We start from the raw sequence: 20632 nt of genomic DNA on the forward strand, positions 1-20632 counted from the left end.
AGTGAAATGCTTGTACGACCACCAGTGACTTTAAAAAAATAAATAAAAACTATATATAAGGAATAAATATTAATGAAAAGAAATACGAAAAAAATTTAACTAGTAAAATAAATTGTACAAGTAAGGGCATAATGAAAATATTACAAAATATAGAAATATAGGAATATGGGGGGAGGAAGAAAATGCAAAAATTTTGCTGTGCAAAAATGCATGAAAAGTGACTTGAGAATGTTTAAAAAGATATTACTCCTGTGTGGTGGTGTGATTGAGATCAGTGTATACTCCTATATTTATATACGTATCATATAAGTTTTTGTTTTCTTATAAGTTTATTAAATCTAATTTAATAATTTCTGTGTTATTGGTTGCATCTTTAACAAAACAGCCTAATTTTGAGATTAGGCAACACTCTCGTTTTTATCCACGTGCCCCTATATTATGTTACTTTATAGTATGCAGAACACTGCCACAGGAGGCGCTGTTGTGCACACTGTTTTCGCTAGTATGGAGACCGGAAATAGGAACTGTATGAGAAGCTTAGTAACGGTTGCTAACAACTTTCTCAGTAGGAGTCAGTGAGTGCAGGTTATTTATTGAGATTTTCTGGTTTTATGTCATTTCTAAAGTAAGTTTTAAAGGTAAGAAATATTGTTTACATTATTTTGGCGAACTAAAAATGGATAATGTGCGTCTAACTACTAATTAGCGTCAGAGCTTCGAAAAATCCAACTAAAAGCGCAGGAACTGAGTGACGTAATGAGTAACGTTAACTATAAAGATCTGATTATTTAATGAATATGATGTTGTTTATTTTTTTGTTACTTTTTAAATAATATACATTAATTAATAACTAATCTGGCGCTGTGTGAAATGCAATGAATAATAATAATAATAATAATAATAATAATATATTCTATTCTAATGTATAGTTTTACTATACTTGCTATGTTGTAGTTTCCTTCGGCAGCAATAAAGTATCTATCTATCTAATAATAATAATAATAATTAATAATAATAAATAATTTTGGAGAGAAAAGCAACACAAAGGTTTTAAATTCAAAATCAATAAACTAAAGTTTGTTAAAACATTTTTTTCCCTAAAAGCCCTTTACCACATCTCTCTGTTATCACAGAGGTTTTAGCTGACTGTCATCATGCCTCGTGGAAGATCAGCGATAAGCGTCAGGTCCGACTCCAGCGACATGGACATTGATGCGCTGGGTATGCACATAGTGAAAGCGGGCATCCATGAAAAATGTAGCTCTTATAATAAATATGAGATGTTGTTTTAGTCTCTCCATGTGTGTGTGTGTGTTACAGCAGAGACAGAGATGGGCAAGCTGCAGAGGCAGTTTCGCATCATGGAGGTGGATCGGCAGGCCTACAGCATCCAGTCCCAGGAGCTTATTCGCAAACAGCGGTCAGTAAGACAATCCTAGAAACACATGTTTTTTTTTCTTTAAATCTGCACATCTAGATGCATCTTTGCGCCATAGCTCAAGGGTTCTTGTTCGATCCAGAGCTGAGGTTAATGTCTATGTAGAGTTTCATATGTTCTCCACGTATGAGTGTGGGTTCTCTGATTTCTTTCTTTACACTGTCCAAGGACATGCCAGTAATTGGCATGATAGTAAATCTAAATTGCCTGTATGTGTAAATTCAGCCACTAGGATATTTCTGAGAGAAAACCAGAGAACCTGGAATAAACTGAGACAGACATGAGGTGAACATGGCAGGATTGCTGTCCTGTTTAGGTGGTATTCCTGGTCAATCCTGAGTGTTTCCAGAGAATATTATCTTTATCTACAACCTCCCTGGTGTGGATATTACACTGGGAATTCTTAGAAAACTCACAAATAAAAATGAAAATCAAGACCATGTGTTTAAATCAACTTCCAAATTATGAAAAATACTTTAGTTCTGAATTGGTGCAATTTAGATTATGACTATATTCTTCATCTTATTTATGTAGTTTTTAACTTATTTTGTGCCTCTGTCACTCTGTGCACATATTCCACCTGTCAGAATGGAGATAGAGAAGCTCTGTGAGGAGCATGAGGAGCTCCAGAAGAACCTGCATGCATCCAAGAGCCAGTCACGCAAGCAGAACGACGTCAACGACACCCAGCAGCTTCGAAGTCTCCTGAACCGTCAGGATGCGCTCAACGAGCAGCTGGAAAGAGAGAGACTTATTCAAGCTGAGCTTGAGCGAGAGGTGATGACCCTCTGACACTACACACTTATTAAAGTGCCACTATTATGCTTTTTCAAATATTTTCTTTCATGCAGTGTGTCATGTAGCTGTATGTAAACATAAACTATCTGCACTATCTGTGACGCTGACAGTGCATGATAAATGGAGTTTTTGTCTATTAAAAAAAAGAATCGGCTCACATTTGCCTAAACGAGTCGTTAGCAAATCTTTTTTTACTTTGTTACGGATCCACGTCACTCCATAACATATTTGCATAATGTCCACTCACGTTCTACGTCGCGAACAACTTGCCCGCCATCTTACAATTACCGTTACCACACTCTTGTTAATGTGACCGAGCATTCATGCCAGGTTCGCCTAAACACTTTGTAATATAAAAAAAATATAAAAACGAGAGCACACGAAATCCTTTTTAACTGTTTATTCTCCACCATTCACCAAAACTAAACTTGTAACTCGCATTTTTAGCTTCTACGGCAAGCCCCGAGGGAAAAAATGCATCTGCACACGCGAAGTGCGCATGCGCTGTGTCCTTTCCCTCACCTGCCTTCAAACGAACAGCCGGGAAAGAGCGGGGAGGAGGACCTCCCGATTTTGGTAGCCACAATTAATATACAATTATTTGTTCGTTACACAGTAAAACCGACACCATCTTTTCTATGTATTGATGGGTCTCCAGAGCCGTCGTTCAGTTATGGTAATGGGTGTTTAGTTTTTCCGGAAAGGAGGGGTTTGGACAGACTAAATCTTTGAACTGTTTCACACGAGTCGTTTACAATTAATTTAGAAATGGGGTAAAATTAAATATATTTTTGGAGAAAACTAAAGTGTTTTTTGACCGTGCATACATGTAAACCTGTTTTAAGAGATTCATTAAGCAATATTAGCAACCTTTAAAATGGCGTAATTGGGGCACTTTAATGTACACATGACACACATATGCAACAACTTGGCTGAGATTTTTATTTAAAACACACTTTACATGCAGAACCTACAGGAACATCATACTCAGAAGTCAGAAACCAATGAGAGAGCTGTGTGCACACAAAAAAAAATGGTTCTGTTACAAGATCACAGCTTTTGGGACTTTACAGTCTCTGTACAATTAAGTATGAGTATATTGCAAAAAGTATAACTGTGTCCACAAGCCTAGCACTGTGCAAATCAGGTCATGTTACCTATAAAGGAGACTAATATTAAAAAGTCATAGCATCATAACATCAACCATATTTAAACAGTTTTAATTCTGTTTGCATGTGTGTGTGGTAGCAGATCCGGAGCATAAAGAAGAAACTGGAAGAGCTGAGGAAAGGAGATGGTAATACCGGTCAAAGTCAGAAGCCTCAGACTCGCCACACCCAAATGGCCAAGCGGACCCTGGAAAATAAACTTGACCGGGTGAGCACATAAAAGAGTTCATGAACAACAATTTAAATTTTTTTTATAGCTTTTCATGTTTGCACACCTTTCCGACTGGTACTGGTTTTTCCCATCTTAAATAAAGATGGAGAGGAAAATATATATACTGTGTGTATGTATACAGTGGCTTACAAAAGTATTTGGCCCCCTTGAACTTTTCCCCATTTTGTCACATTACAGCCACAAACATGAATCAATTTAATTGGAATTCCACGTAAAAGACCAATACAAAGTGGTGTACACGTGAGAAGTGGAACGAAAATCATACATGTATCCAAACATTTTTTACAAATAAATACTGTAACTGAAAAGTGGGGTGTGCGTAATTATTCAGCCCCCTTTGGTCTGAGTGCAGTCAGTTGCCCATAGACATTGCCTGATGAGTGCTAATGACTAAATAGAGTGCATTTGTGTGTAATCTAATGTCAGTACAAATACAGCTGCTCTGTGACGGCCTCAGAGGTTGTCTAAGAGAATATTGGGAGCAACAACAACATGAAGTCCAAAGAACACACCAGACAGGTCAGGGGTAAAGTTATTGAGAAATTTAAAGCAGGCTTAGGCTACAAAAAGATTTTCAAAGCCTTTAACATCCCACGGAGCACTGTTCATCATCACTGTTTGATCACCCTGTGATTTTACAAGTTCTCTTACTTAGAAATCAAGGAGGGGTCTACAGTTATCAGCATAGATGCATTTCCCCTGTAAGAAACAGAATCTAAAAAGAAAACTCCGGAAATCACATTATATGTTTTTTTTAACAATTTATTTGTGAATTACTGTGTCAAATAGGTATTTGATTACTTGCTTATCAGCCAGATTTCTGACCCTCAAAGACCTGTTATTTTGCTTTTAAATAGTCCATATGCTTCTTACTGAGCCACTCCTCGGTTTTCCTGGCTGTGTGCTTTGGGTCATTGTTATGTTGGAAGACCCAGCCACGACCCATCTTTAATGCTTTGACTAAGGGAAGGAGGTTTTTGCCCAATACAGTACAGTCGTCCTGTCCCCTGTGCAGAAAAACACCCCCAGAGCATGATGCTTCCAGCCCCATGCCTCACTGTAGGTATGGTATTATTGGGATGATACTCATCATTTTTCTTCCTCCAAACATGGCAAATGGAGTTAAGACCAAAAAGTTCTACTTTGGTCTCATCTAACCACAGGACTTTCTCCCATGACTCCTCTGGATCATCCAGATGGTCCCTGGAAAACGTTAGACGGGCCTGTACATGGGCTGACCTAAGCAGGGGAAACTTCCGTGCGATGCAAGTTTTTAAACCATGATGTCTTAGTGAATTACTGATAGTAGCCTTGGAAATGCTGGTCCCATCTCTCTTTACGGCATTGACCAGCTCCTCCCATGCTGATTCTTCAACATTCTTGGCATCATTGATCAAGGAACGCAAAGTCAGAGCTCGAGAGCTCCTGGCCATCAAGCTAGCCCTGAAGGAGTGGAGACACTGGTTAGAAGGAACGGAGGTTCCATTCCTGGTCTGGACCGACCACAAAAACCTCGAGTACCTACAAGGCGCCAAGAGGCTGAACTCCTGCCGGGCCCGTTGGTCGCTATTTTTCGCCAGGTTCAATTTCATCCTCTCCTACCATCCAGGATCTAAGAATACTAGCACAGATGTTCTCTCCAGGCAGTTTACCCCCTCCCAAGACTCCAACACCAGTAACACCATCGTCCCTTTGCCTTGCTTGCTTGCAGTGGCTGAGCTAGATATAGAAACTAGGGTGAAGTGTGCCTTGTCCCACAAACCAGGCCCCCTAATCGTCTATTCGTCCCACTCACTCTATGCTCCCAGGTCCTTAAATGGGCACATTGCTCCAAGCTCTCTTGCCATCCTGGCTCTGTCTAAACCCTGTCCCAAATCCAGCAGCGTTTTTGGTGGCCAACCATCAAGGAGGATGTCTCTGGCTTTGTGGTAGCTTGTGATGTTTGTCAGCGATATAAACAAGTCAATACATCCAGCAAGGCCTACAAGAAACAAGTGGATTGGAGGTGTTCTCAAGCTCCAAGGTACAGGGTGGGTCAGAGAGTCATGCTCGCCACCAGAGATATTCCACTTAAGACCATCTCCCGCAAACTCTCTCCCCGATATGTTGGTCCATTCACGATTACCAAGGTCGTCAATCCCTGCGCTGTCAAACTATGGCTTCCCTCAACCATGCGAAGAATAAACCCCACATTTCATGTATCCCAGCTACGCCGTCTCGCCTCAAGCCCATTACTCTCATGATTCACGTCCTGTCTGCACTTTTTCCTGTCACGGTTGACACATGCATTTGTTTGTCTTACCTGTCTTGAGTCTTTTTCCCCACTGTCCCGTTTCCGCCCCTGCTGTGCACCTGCTTCCTATCCTCTGCTGAATACTCCAGCGATTTAAGCATGCCCTGCGTGCTGCTTAAATCGCTGGACTACCTCGATTCTCTCGCGTTTTGTTTCTATGATTTCATGTTGCCAAGTTTGTTTGTTTCCTTGTCTTCTCTTCTCTCGCCTTTCACTTTGGTTTGTCGCTTTGCTGCTTGAACTCACAGCTTTTGATCTCGCACTTCCTTGTTTTGACCACGGCTTTTGTTTCTCGTTTTTTTGGATTGTCACTTCGCTGCTTGATTTCCCGGTTACCGATTTAACGCCTCCTCTTTTGACTACGGCTCTCGTTTTACGATTTGGCTTAGACGCTGCGTTGACTGATCTCCCGGTTTTGAACTTCGCTTCTGCATTCCTACCTTGCTCTCGTCTAACATTGTTATACTTCATCTGCACTTAGATTCACCTCGTTCTGCTCCGCTTTGTGACAAAACATATGGATTTACCAAGGAAGATGACAAAGCAATATGCCTTGAAAATAGAAAATGCAGAACCGGTGCTGTGTCGAAGTTGGTTCCCCCATCAGGATGCGTTTTTTTAGCCCCACCCCCGTGAAATCGGCACAGGGAACGCGCATTTAGGAGAAGGCTCGCCCGCGAAGGGTTATGCGCGGACCACTGAGATTCTACGGAGCGTGATAAAGGCCAAAAAGGAAATTGTTAGCGTTTTTTTAATCCCCTGACGAACTCTAGCCATCAGGATGTGTTTCCCTTGTTATCTTGGACATATTTAGAATGATGAACCTCGGCCGAGTCACTTGTAGGCTGTAAACATATCAGTACATGCGTTGTATTGTTTATATTTAATCACTGGTATACACTACCCATGATTTGTTTATGCTATTAAAAAAAAATACAGTATATATTTAATATAAAGAAATGGACCACTACGAGTGCTGATTTCTTTCATATGCAGTTTGGGTTTATTCAAATAGATGTGACCTAGTGAATTGACATCACGCGGATAAAATGCTTATTATCTCGCATAATAATAATAATAATTATTATTATTAAATAATTATTATTTATTTAATAATTATTAAATAAATAAATATATATATATATATATATATATATATATATATATATAATTATTATTATTACTACTACTATTATTATTACTATTATTATTATTATTATTATTATTAATGTCTTGAGACTGTATCTGACGGGTCTCTATTTTGGCATTATGGTTTTGCTGAAAAGGCATATTTGATATGAAATATCAGACAAAATACTGACATGTTTACAGCCTACAAGTGACTCGGCCGAGGTTCATTATTCTAAATATGTCCAAGATAACAAGGGAAACACATCCTGATGGCTAGAGTTCGTCAGGGGATTAAAAAAACGCTAACAATTTCCTTTTTGGCCTTTATCGCGCTCCGTAGAATCTCAGTGGTCCGCGCATAACCCTTCGCGGGCGAGCCTTCTCCTAAATGCGCGTTCCCTGTGCCGATTTCACGGGGGTGGGGCTAAAAAAAACGCATCCTGATGGGGGAACCAACTTCGACACAGCACCGGCAGGAATATGGGATCAGTGTTTGTTATAGAACTGTACAAAATTTGATGAAATGGGATTTAAATTTTAAATAGGATTTAAAAACACAAAATAGTGCTATCCATCTCATATTTGCAAACACAACACTTTTTAACGCTAATTTTAAATGTTTGGACAACCCCTCTAATTCTATGGTCTTTCCTGATTTTTTTTTTTTTTTTACTTTGTAATCCAATGCTGAAGGCGTCCAAAATATGCAATCATTTTCTTTGAACAGTTGATATTGAGATGAATCTGCTACTTATGCTCTGGAAACCCTACATAACGGTTCTAATCTGAGGTGATTTTAATTGGTGATTTCTAAGGCTGGTAACTCGAAATGAACTTCTCCTGTGCATCAGAGGTAAGCTTTGGTCTTGTTTTCCTGGAATAGTCTTCATGAGAGCAAGTTTCATCATGGTGCATGATACATGACCGAATGTTATAAAGCTATTGATAATGGTAGTAATAAAAGGTAGGAGTTTTTGTGACATGGTCTATAGCATTGTCGCAATAGACAGATGGTGGGATTGTAGGACAGGATGATTTGCAGGATCTCTTCTGTTGCTAAAATGAAAAAATGTGCCTGCAAGTTTTTTTTAAATCATCCTATTATATCATTCACGCTGACAAAAGTTTCAGCAGTCTGGGAGGATAAATCGGAAGAAGCCAGCAGGTTAAATAGTTAAGAATATACATTGTGGAACTTGTGAGGTTCTTGTGCAGTTGTTCTCTCTGCTGTAAGTTTTTCAGCTAGGTGATTTTTTTTCTCTCTCTTACCTTTGTACAGGCTCTTGTTCGCTTCAACGAGCAGCTAGCAAAAAACAGCCAGCTGAGGGATGAGCTGGAGACGCTGCGAGTTGAGCGTGCTCGCTTCCAGCAGCTGCACCACAAACTGGAAAAGGTCAGCACTGACCTTTCACAGGGGTCACAGAGGTCGAGGTGTGATCACATGCATGAGAAGCTGAATTGTGGTTAATGTGGGAGATTTTTCTGTCTTACAGGAGCTTTATGAAATCCGGCGGGAGATTGGTGATGTCATCAGCATGTCAACAGCAGCTTATGATGCCAGGTGAACTGAATTTCTTGAGTGCTTATATAGTAAAGTACCAGCATTGAAATGAACAGGGTATCTTGGTCAGTTAAGATGTCCTTTAGCAACCCCATCTGGTTACAGAGCAGCATCAGGGGCCACGTTTTTGGATGTTGCAGAGGAGAGATTGTGCCTCTGTGTATTGGGTGGTATGATCATTGATGAACAAGTTGTCCTTGTGCTCCCATGCTGGTAGGACCATTTGTGAAACCTTATCAAGTGATAGTAGAGGAAAGCTGAGATCTACCTTCACAGCTGAAATGACATAATATTCCAGCTGAGCCTTGCCAGTAAAAAGTAAAGCAAGCTCAGATGTCCACTCTGCTTCATGCAATTCCTCATGCCTCAGGGTTCTCTCCAATGTCTATAGAAGCCTTTCATTCAAATACTTTTAATTTTCTGTGGAGTCTGGGCCGGGCTGGGTTAGGCGAATCGAAGTCAGTACAGCTTTGACGATCTCACAAATAAAGCAGCAAGCAGTGAGGTGCAAATGGCATGAAAAATAGTGAACCCTAGAGCAGCAGTGTCTTTCATCTGTAGTTTCAGACCAGCTATGGGCAACATCGGCTTCCTTTGGCTGAGGCAAATTCCATAGTATATTGTGCTTAAGTTTTTTCTTATATTGCTTATTGATTATACATAATAATTAGAATAATAATAATTAGATATAATTAGATAATTATTGTTTGTTTACATAAACACACTTTGTGTTCTTATATGATCTTAGAGTGGAGGCCCAGATGAAGATGATGATGATGAAGGAGAAGGCAGCGAAGGACCTGGCACAGTACAATGCAGAGATGAAGGAGCTGGAGAGGCTGATCGCACATGAACAGCGCCTTAAAGACTTCATGGCTACCAAGTGCAACGAAAGGGCAGGACTGGACGATGTGCTCAGTCACAGACATGGTAAGAGCTACAGAAATACTGGCACCTGGAAAAAAGTTACATAACATAATCTTAGGCTGAAAATCTAAAAGAAATCTAACCCTTAACAAAAGGAGTTATTTAAAGAAAAATTATAAATGATTATCCTCTGTTTAGTAATTTTTTAATAGTATAACTCCTATATTTCCTCAGAAAAGTTCCCTGGGGCATTCATTAAATAGTACTGAAGCCAACTTTACACATACTGTAGAAAGTACTGTATATTAGATTAGATTAGATTAGATTAGATTAGCCACTTCTGTGGATAGTTAGAAGTTAGGATGATTATGATAATAATGATGATGATGGCGGCAGAAATGAAGGCACAAAGGAGGTCTGACTCAGAGGTTGCAGCCGAGACCCTGGAGGAAGTTTTCCGGCAAATCCATCAGGTGACCGGCGAGGATGATTTGGAAGTGCTAGTCACCAAATTTATACAGGGTGAGTCAGCTTTGTCTAATCTCCATCTAATCAATTCTGAAATTATAGTTTAGGCCTAATAAGGTGGCCAGTGCTTCAAAATGCATCTTTAAAAATGTTTTAATGTATCTGTTAAACTGATCGCTATATAATATGGTGTACTGTGTGCAGCTGAAGACAGAAACTTTGCGCTCTTTAATTACGTAAACGAACAAAACACACAAGCCGAGGCTTTGAAAGATCAAATCAGACAGGTGAGTTTATTTTTTTATTTAAAGCTGAATCTAAAAGTACTATATCAGTCAGGACATGTTTAATGTCTGTTTCATTAGTGTGCAATGAAGCAATAAAGTTAAAGGAGAATGGTAACTCCGCAGACACTTGAGACCCATGTGAATGTCCAAGATTGAGTAAAAAGTGATTTTTCACATACTGTAGTATGGGCCTGTTATTGTAGGTACTAATAGTAGAAATTTGTAACTACCAGTGTAGCAATTTGCAAACGGAATGTGAACTATGACAGTATGTGGCATCATATTCAGATAAGAGGTTTTAAAGGTAAAGTTTTAAAGATTTAGTTCTGATTAAAATCTTTTCTGTTTTTCATCTGCGGACCCCAGGCATGTCCAACATTAAACAGGACTAAACATGTCTCAGATGATTATCTCTTTCCTTTTAAGATCAAATTTACCATGAATCCAACAATCACTAACTTTGTGTTTCTGTTCTCTGATCCAGATCAAAGAGGAGATGGAGAAGTTCCAGGTGGAGGAGCAGCAGAAGGAGCAGGAACATCACAACACTCTCGGGCAGATGGAGGAGGAGCAGAAGGAAGCTGAAGCCCAGGCCATGGAATACGAGGCCCAGACAAAAGAAATCACAGAAATTCTGGATCAGATTAAAACAAGTGAGGGGAGACAGGGCTGATTAAAAAATATAAAAACATTTACATTCCATCTCATACTGGATCTGCTTTACATCCCATTATGAAGGCAGATGGCAAATGATTCTCAACTTGAATGTATGAGGTTATAGAACTAATTTGTTTATCTTCAGTAAGTGCTTTGTCCTTTATTTGAGTTTACTCCAGGAAGCACCCTGTATGGAATTTTTGCATAGTCATTCCAACTACTGGCGTGTTTTAGGTACTGACAGGAAAGCAGGGGAACAGGGAGAACATGTAAATCCTCATCCATACAGTAACCAGAGTCTCTGGTCACCCCAGGAGCACTGTAGCTGTAGAGTGGCGACTCCACGCCCTGTGGCAACTGTGATAAAATTAAAAGATACATAAAGTGTTACATTAAAAAAAATAATCGAAATCTGGAAATATAATTAACTAATAATAATAAAAAATGCATAATACATTATTTTTATAGGAATAATTATTACATATTTTGCAAGTGTAAAAAAAGTATAAAACTTTGCTTAACTGTGCATTAGTATTCTATGTAATGTTGTGCAGTTAAATGCTCAGGTCTGGTTGGTCAGAAGGGGTGCAGTATTTTTGAATACCCGTAATAAGTTCTGCTATAATGTAAGTGAGAAAGAAATTAACTTGTCTCTTGTACTTTCCACAACATCAATTCCAACTAGAATCCTTTAAAAAGTGTGATTATAATAAACATTGTCACTATTGGCAGATGTGTTATACGCTCAGAATAACACTCCAGACCGTGTCGCTTCTCCATTATTTTGCTGTAACATCTTGTTCAACTAATCTTTTTGAAGTTATAGAAACAGAGGTTTCACTAAACCTACACAAATAAAGACAGCATAAAGAGGATGAGTAAAACAAGAGCAATGTTGGAGCAAGCTTTATGTATTGTGATCCGTTAAGTTAGCGTTCAGGAAGAAGTTTTTGTATTTGTGTTATTTGTTTGTGTTTTTGTGTGTTAACGTAGGAGTGAGTGAATTATTCGATAAGATTGACTGTGATTGTACAGCTGTGGACGATTCACTCGGTTCTTTGGCTGTAATCAGAGACTCCAACATCATGACATACCTAAGGCTGGTGGAGCAGAAAACTAATGAGCTGCTTACTGTGCAAGCCTTTATCGACTCCAAGGTAGAACATCAACGGAACAATAAAGGTTTACGCTTTAAACATTACTTTTATGCTTTTGGTTTTAACAGGTCTTTTTTACTCTTTAATTAATAGCACTAATGAATACTGTATTATTGCAGTTTTATATCTTAATCACTGTAATTCTTAAGTGGACAGTAGGGACTGGTGTAACCAAAACATGCTAAAATAAAAGTTACACTTCATTTTAAAGTTGATTTGCTATAAGCAATAGAGATAAAAAATATATATGTTCTGGGTTTGAACACTTGGTGGCACTGTTTAACGTTGCTCCTCTACCAGGAATCAGTTATACTGTAATTAAGTGATAAGTCTTTGTTCATACAACACAAAAAGTTATTAAACCTTACATGTAAAGCTCTCACAAAGTGTAAGGAATGCAATCAGTGTAATCTCTTTATTTATTTATTTATTTATTATTAAATTATGAATAATTCTGTCTGATTTGACAGAACTAGAATATTTGCATTTGTAGCAACGTTTGAACCCTAGTGTACGTGATGTTTATGCATTAGAAGTGTGTGTTAGATAATTCACAATAATTGTGAATTGCACTGAAAGGTATAAGAATGTAATACATTATTCATCTTTACTGTTTATGATAATTTTGTTTTAGGTTTGGGTCAGTGGTATACAGTACCATAAAAAAGTATTTTTTTAATATTATTATTTTGCATATTTGTTACACAAATGATTGAGCTCATCAAACAAATTTTAATATTACACAAATTATACAAAAATACAAATTGCAGTTTTTACATTATTTCATTTATTAAGGGGAAAAAAGGTGTCCAAACCTGATCCTATGTGAAAAATGATTGCCCCTAAACCTAATAACTTTTACGATAACTGGCACTGTACACAGTGAGAACCTTTTTAAAGGCTTTTAAAGAAGAGTTTAAATCCAGTTCTGTCAAATTAGACTGAATTATCTATATTTTTGTATTTAAACAGGACCTGGAGAAGGATTATGATCCGAAATCAGTGGCTCAGGTGCTGCTTGGGCAAAGTTCAGAGATGCAGAATCAAGCTCCTGTCGTACAGCCACTTGTTTCTGGGTAAGTATTTAAAGGTGGTAGTGCTAAAAATGTAAAGGCACATACAGTATTACAGTATATACACATGCCCACTAGAAATATAATTCCCCACACCTGGTCTACAGTCTCTTAAACCACATATGAATGAATAGATGTTTCATGGCCTTCATGTGCACCATTGGAACAGTCACAGGACAGACATTTTTTAGTCAACTTAACTTTTATATATGTATAAAACGAATTACAGATAAACAAGTTCATATCCAGTTTAAAAACAAGGCTCTGTCATGTTTAAACTTATAGATCTTCCGACCTGCGAGCTCCTACAAAAAACTACTGCTCAAAATTTGTGAATGACAAAGTTGTTATCGTTTATATCCCAGTGACGACTATGATGTAGATGAGTTGCTGCTCCCACACGAAGAAGATCGACCTTTGACCCAGCAAGAACTGCGCCACCATATTATGAACAGAGTAAGAAAATACACACACACACACACACACACACACACACCACTGGGCCTGGTCTCTTGGTTTACAAGATCACTTTATAAACTTGGGTTTAATTTTTAACTATGTTTTTTTTTTTTTTGCAGATTCTCCTTAAGGAAGAACCATTGCATGCTGGGAAGAACAAAGAGGCAAGGTCTGCTAAACTCAGTGCTCTGTCCAGCCACAGACAGCATACACTTGAATTCAGCCTCTAAAGATTTTAGCTTTGCTTCGTAATCTAAATTTCTGTGTGACCCTGGACCTGTCGGGGTAAAAATACAGAAATGTGTAGAAATGCTGTGAGAAATAAATCGCACTTCTACATTCTCTGTTTTTAAAATAGCAAACGGATATGAAATTTAATTTTATGCTAAATATTATTTAAAGCAAGTTATATAGGGTGATTTTACTGGAAGTTTTGGGACCATAGTTGCAGTAAATTTCAAAGGCTTTATCGTGTATCGTATGAATAATCTTTCAATATTTTGAGTGCAAAAATATTTTTTAAAGTATGGTTACAACTTCAAAAACTACATCAATACATAAAAGGATGTATTAAAAACACTACGTTTTAATCACATTTTATATAATTTACATAGTTTTATGTTACTAATTTAAATAGAAAGGGAGACGGCACACCATGGTGTAGTAGTCAGCGCTGTGGCCTTGCACCTCAATTCCCGCCTTGGGTCTGTGTGCATGTGAGTTGGCTAATTGTGTTAACAATTTGCTCGTAGTGCATGTGTGTTTGTGCATGGCGATGGATTGGCACCCTGTCCAGGGTATACACTCCATTTCCAACCCCACCCACCACCTCATCTTCAAAGTCTCCTGGGATTGGCTTCAGGGCCACCCCCTCAGGACTCTGTACAGGATAAGTACTATAGAAGATGAATGGAAGAATAAAATAGGATAAAATGGAGGTCATCCATATGCTGAGTCTCGATTTGGTTTAACTACAGGTATTAACTAATGTTGCAGTTCAGCATGACAGCAGCAGGGTGCAGTGTGTACTTTTTGGTCATTTGTACGGCTTGAAGGAAAACCAGTCTAAAGCACATTTCAACTGAAATTGACGTTTAGTCATTCAGTTGCATTTTTGTTTTCTTTTTCAAAAATTTTCAAAACAATTATAAACAAATTTTCATTATAAAGTTCAGAATGGAGTTTTCCTGTAAATATGGCTGTATGAATTTTGGATCCGCATTTCTGTAAAAAGATCATTGGTCCTTAACATGGCTGTTCTGAGAATGCGTAATGTGAAGTTCTGACAGTATGCCAGTCAAGTTAGTGCCACAGCAACAAAAGTCAAACTGTAAGACTGCAAATTGCTGGATTCCTGTAGGATGATGCTAAACAGCGTCAGTAAAACTATTATTGTAATTATGTGAACCTGCTTTCTTCATTTACAGATCGCTCTGTTAGAAAACATCACAGATCGATTATCATCAGAGGATCTTCCTAATTTGTATAGTCTAACAGGGTATGCACACTATCACACACTCTCATGTTTTTAATGTAATCATCTCATCCACTGTGACAAGTGATAATTAAGAAATACAAGTTTACACTGTATGTACTGTATTTATGGGACACTGTCACACAAATCTCATGCTTTATTTTTTAATCTTTTTTTCCGGGATGTAATGATATTACTATATATAAATAACTAATTGATTATTAATAGCCACCCTCAATATTTCCTGTTATTGTCATTTCGTTTAATGCACTTCAGTGGGATATTTTTATCCACAGGCTTCAACAGAAACTTGTTACTAACTTATTAATGATGATTATTTTAAGCTCTCTATTTAAGGTCGCCAGGGTGGTACCATGTTTGTTAGTTTAGTGAGTTTTAATTATTTAGAAATATAAATATAGTTTCTTTTTAGTTGTTTCATTTACATAGTTAGACCGCTGATATACACCGTCAGTTCAAAGTTTGGATACCCCTTTTAACGCCATGGTGTTTCCTTATTTTTATTTCTTTCTACATTGTAAAACAATGTTGAAGGCATACAAATTATGCATTATAATTTAATTACCTAATGCCATATGTGTTATTTGACAGTTATACACTACTCATAATAGGTTAGGGATATTGTTATTTACATAAGGGCTTTTCTTATTTGCACTGAATTTAAATAATATAAGTAAAAGTTCCCTTTGATATTACTAATAATGTATGAGAAGAAACACCATTTTCATAAGTTTAATATTTATTATGCCAAAATTTTAGACAATAACAGGGATAGCCCCAAGTAACAAAAATTGACAATGTCAGTAGCGGGTGTTTCCACCATTTGCCGCAATGTACAATCATCCAGTCTCTGCTTCAACTGGTCAGACGTGCTCTATGGGGTTCAGGTCAGGGGACATTGATGGCAATACCATATGAGGCACTTCAGCTTCCTAAAGTTGAGCTGTGACAATTCTGCCACAATGTGGTGGAGCATTATCATCCATGAACAGAAAGTTGGGGGTGTGCTGGCGGAATTGGGGGATGATGATGGGTTCTATGATGTCTCTGAGGTAGGAACGTGCAGTGACTGAGCCATGTACAATAACCAAATCTGTTTTGCGCTGACTGGTGATGCCTGTCCAGACTGTTGAACCTTTTCCACCAAAGCAAACCCTGGGGACCATGTTGACCTCAGCGTATCGCTCACCTCGCCTTCTCCAGCAACGCTGACGACAATCATTTCTGTGCACAGGACGGTAGACCACTGCTGCATTGTCCAGGTCACATGGTCTTGTGCCCTCTGCAAACGTTCACGGCGGTGTCTTAGTGTTAGTGGAGTCACTTACTGTACAACGGTCGTCTGGCATTCAAGCCAAAGCGGTGGAGTCAGTTGCGATTGGTTTGTCTGAAAACCCTAGTACCAGTCGCATCTCGAGAACGGGCCTGCAGCTTTGTGGCAGTTGCATAACGATGTCTGAGTGCATAGGTCCTTAGGTACTGGTCTGTCACTCGTGGGGCTCAATTCCTGGGTCTGTCATGAGCTCTGCCATCTGTGTCTTGATGCAAGTCTGCTGATGACACTTTGAAACACACAGTTTAAGAGCAACATCTGACTGCCTGCCACCAACCCGAAGAGTATGTAGAAAAAATAAATCACTAAACAAGGTAGTCCAAACTTTTGACAGGTACGGTACCTTAAAACATTTACTATAATACACTTTAAACTCAAGTGGCACAGATACATGCAGGCAACCCAGCATGAGTCAATGATGATTAAAAAGATTATATATGCTTAAATGGATTCCTTGCAAGTGTTTCTTAGGTCGATTTTGGGATATGTCAAAAGTTATTTTACAAAATATAAATTTTACCACTACCTAATATGGAAATGATGTTGCAAAAGTGGAGTACTCTAAAAATGAGCATATTGTTATTATTATTATGGGACATAGAAACAACCAAAAACAACAATAGAAATATTTGCTCGTGTGTATCTGTGCTATTTCTTTGCCTATGTGACCAAAGCCAACACTCAGACTCAAGGCAGGCAACTGCTTGGAGCCCAGAGCCAGTAGGGGCCCCCAAAAGCTGACAAACTTATTATTAATATGTAAGATCTAGGAACCTCTGGGCCTGTATTCACAAAGATTCTTAAAATTCTCTTAGAGAGCTTCTATTTTAGTCTAAAAAGTCCTAGCTGGGAGTCTTAGACTAAAAGTGATTTAGGAAAATTTTCAGAACAACCCTGAGTAAGGAAGTTACAAAAACCTGAATCTTAATGAGGAGGTGTGGTCGCCCCCTTTGCTATGGATGACACAGCAATTCAGGGACTGTGATTGGTTGATAAAAAAAATCTGTAAAGGTCTTAAAATGTACTCTTTGTGAAAACAGAATATATGATAATAGAATTAATAGAAGAAATTGTACAATCATAAATACAGGCTACTTTATGCAAAGTTTCTGTTATAGGCTAAAAAATTTTAAGTTAATTAAAACAGCCAAATGTTGAAAATGTGTCCACTTTTAAAGCAAGCAATTTGCATGCAGTTGTTACTATATTTAAGTTCTTACATTTATTTTATCACTTTTGAAGAAAACCAAATTGGTCAGAAGCGCAGTGTTTAGTATGTAGTGTCTACATTTAGTGTTTGGAGAATATTTCTTCTTTCTGCCATTTTGTCCTCTGCTATAAAAACACTTAAGCCTCTTAAAAGTCCTCCTCTGTACTCTTAACAATTTTTACCGTAGGAGCTGTTTTTAGGGCTAAGATGTTTCTTGAATCATTTTTATCTTTACCAAGATTTAGTTCTAAATTTAAGGGGAAATTCTAAAAAAACGTCATAATTCTAAGCATTTTCTTAGAATTTCATAACTAGGAGCAAATTTTAGCCCTAAGAAGCTTTGTGGATACAGGTCCTGTAGTCCAACTAGGAACTGTGAAGTCCAGTAATGATTACCATTGTGTTTATTCCAAGTTTACAACCATTGTAAGACCTCTGGTCAACATCTGCACACATTCACACTATGGGCAATTTGGGAATGTCAATTAAACTAATCTGCATGCCTTTGGACTGTGAGAGAAATCCAGAGTACCTGAAGAAAACGCACCAGAATCTAGAATCACTTCTTCCAGCACTTTCAGAGATCTGTAAGTTGACCTGTGTGCAAAACTTCTCTTAATCAGTATAAAAACACATTGGTGAAGATGATCAGTTCAGATCAGAACATGGATCTCTCGCGCTCTTTAATTCAAAGTGTGCTTTATTGGTACACAGTTATCTCAAAATAACTACTGAAAAAGATAGATGAAAAAATATGCTCACTCTCTCTCTCTCTCTCTCTCCCTTTCCCCCTCCCTCTCTTTCTCTCTCTCTCTCCCTCTCTACTCTCTCTCAAAATTCAAAGGTGCTTTATTGGTTTGAAAAATATTTACATTCGTATTAGCAATAAGTTATAAGAAAATAATAGGAGTAGATTCATTTAAAAATCTATATAATAAAGATAAAAAGCGAAAATAAAAACAGAATTTCTCTCTCTCCCTCTCTCTCTTTTTCCTCTAACTCTCTTTTATGTGACCCGTCCGTTCTACTTCCGCGTTCAACCGACACCCGCGCGACCCCTCTCGTTACCACGACAACAAACCCTCCTGTGCGCTCTATCATCTTCCCGCCCCCTCACTTGAGCCCACCCAGACCACCGCGGCTCAGCCATTCAGCGGCCGTGACAACGCCGGAGTGACATCTGACTCTCACCAGTCTCGCGCCTCCCTGCGCGCGTGTGGCCCTCTGTCTCTTTTTTCGACGCCATGTTTGATTCTGCATGCTGGCCATTTTGTGCTCATAAGTCACTGCAATTCCATTCTCATTCTAGATATATATATATATATATATAGTCATTGTTTAATAGAGTGTTTTATAACTGCTTTATAACCAACCCACACTACACTCTTTGTCTCTCTCTCTCTCTCTCTCTCTCTCTCACACACACACACACACACGTGCTCATATCGCCTTATCTCTGCTTTCCAAATAGCTCTATTTCCTGCTCATTTGTTTTCTGTCTATCTTAACTGCACAGAAAGATCCTGTTAGGCTTTTATCACTGTTTCTGCTCTCTATTTTTCCCCTCACTCTGATTCTTGACGTGCATGTATAATTAATTATAGCTTTAAAACATGACAGTGGGGCATACTGTAGAGCATGAGAATCTACCTGACTAGTTGTAAAGTTAAAATTAGTACAAGTTACAGATGCAATTGATTACAAGTCATATTTGCATAAACAAGTCTTATTTAGATTTTGGCTCTGCATGTGGATACTTTTGTGGTTGGTGTTGGTAGTATTTCTAAGTAAATATGACTGTCAGTCATGGATCACATTCAGATCAAATCAACATCAATATGGGATTTCAGTGACGGTAACCATGGCATGGATAGTGGTGCGAGATGGGGGTGGTTAGAGTATTTTAGCAACTGCTTATCTCCTGGGAATTCATATACAACAGTTGGGTATTATAGTCATTGCACTTAAACAAATGATGGTGACAGGGAGGAGAATAGTGTGAATGATCCTAGCTAAACGAAATGCTACTGTAACCTAAATAACCACTCTTCACTACCATGGTGAGCAGAAAAGCAAATCGAATTGCACAGTATCTCAAACTTTGAGATAGATAAGCTATAATGACGGTGGCACAATGGAACAGTGGTTAGCACTGTCGCCTGGCACCTAAAGGGTTCGATTCCTACCTCAGGTCTAAGTTTCTCCAAGTGGTTGGTGGGTTCCCTCCAGGTACTCAGGTTTCCAAAGACAGGCAGATAAGGCTATGTCTTAAACATTCTCAAATTGCCCGTAGTGTGTGTATGTTCGTGTGCCCTAAGAACGATTGACACACTGGCCTGGTGCCCTAAGGCTCCTGGGATAGGCTCTAGGCCCCATCGGCCTTGTATACAGGATAATAGATGATAAGTGTGTGAGAGTGAGCTATAATGACAAAAGACCACATTGGGTTACACTTCTATCAGCAGAGAACAGAAATTTTGGTTACGAACCCCTTCCTGTCAGCTCATGGCGGTGTAACTTCTGTGGCAGATCCTCTGTCATAAACAGTTATGAAATTATTAAGAGGAAGGACATGAAGTAGCTAAATGGTTAGAGACATTACACCTCACAGAAATGAGAGGGCTTTACAGATTTAAATTTATTTACCCTATCTGACCTGATTTGCAACCTGCTGAGCCTTTTTTTCCAGGTTGGGAACAAAAACAGCATGGACAAACTGTTCACACATCTAGCCTTTTTTTTTTTTGCCAAACTTAATCATGAATGGCTGCATTAAAATATCACACATTCAAAGATAACAGGTGTCATGAAAGAGTTGCGTTAATTTGTCCACATCTTAACAAGCAAGTCCTTTTATACCTTCACCTTGTGTTTAAAATCCCTATAGTAGTCATTAGCCTGCTTGTATGATTACGTGAATTAGCTAGCCTTAATCCAAACCGAAAAACAAAAACAGGCTAGGTTTTAAATAATACCAACTGACACTGGAAAGTTCAGGATTAAC

The 20632-nt window shown here is 38.4% G+C and overlaps 1 protein-coding gene across 5 annotated transcripts in view; it reads left to right on the forward strand.

The window, feature by feature from the left end:
• Positions 1–571: 571 nt before the first annotated feature.
• Positions 572–20632, forward strand: part of odad1 (outer dynein arm docking complex subunit 1) — a 74328-nt gene continuing 54267 nt past the window's right edge. Inside the window, exons 1-15 of one of the 5 annotated variants that reach the window (XM_053483907.1) lie at positions 572–638; positions 1134–1221; positions 1321–1420; positions 2026–2215; positions 3485–3613; positions 8341–8454; positions 8555–8622; positions 9371–9552; positions 9886–10011; positions 10162–10244; positions 10729–10897; positions 11895–12058; positions 13031–13134; positions 13497–13587; positions 13710–14958. In XM_053483907.1, the coding sequence (XP_053339882.1) occupies positions 1155–1221; positions 1321–1420; positions 2026–2215; positions 3485–3613; positions 8341–8454; positions 8555–8622; positions 9371–9552; positions 9886–10011; positions 10162–10244; positions 10729–10897; positions 11895–12058; positions 13031–13134; positions 13497–13587; positions 13710–13820 (1698 nt within the window). In that variant the 5' untranslated portion in view covers positions 572–638; positions 1134–1154 and the 3' untranslated portion in view covers positions 13821–14958. Of the gene's footprint in view, positions 639–1112; positions 1222–1320; positions 1421–2025; positions 2216–3484; positions 3614–8340; positions 8455–8554; positions 8623–9370; positions 9553–9885; positions 10012–10161; positions 10245–10728; positions 10898–11894; positions 12084–13030; positions 13135–13496; positions 13588–13709; positions 14959–20632 lie in introns of those variants that run through there. The other 4 variants (XM_053483909.1, XR_008356162.1, XM_053483908.1 and 1 more) reach the window with 4 other exon arrangements.

The sequence above is a fragment of the Clarias gariepinus genome, chromosome 23, assembly GCF_024256425.1.
Source record: "Clarias gariepinus isolate MV-2021 ecotype Netherlands chromosome 23, CGAR_prim_01v2, whole genome shotgun sequence".
In the NCBI taxonomy this organism is placed as follows: Eukaryota; Metazoa; Chordata; class Actinopteri; order Siluriformes; family Clariidae; genus Clarias; species Clarias gariepinus.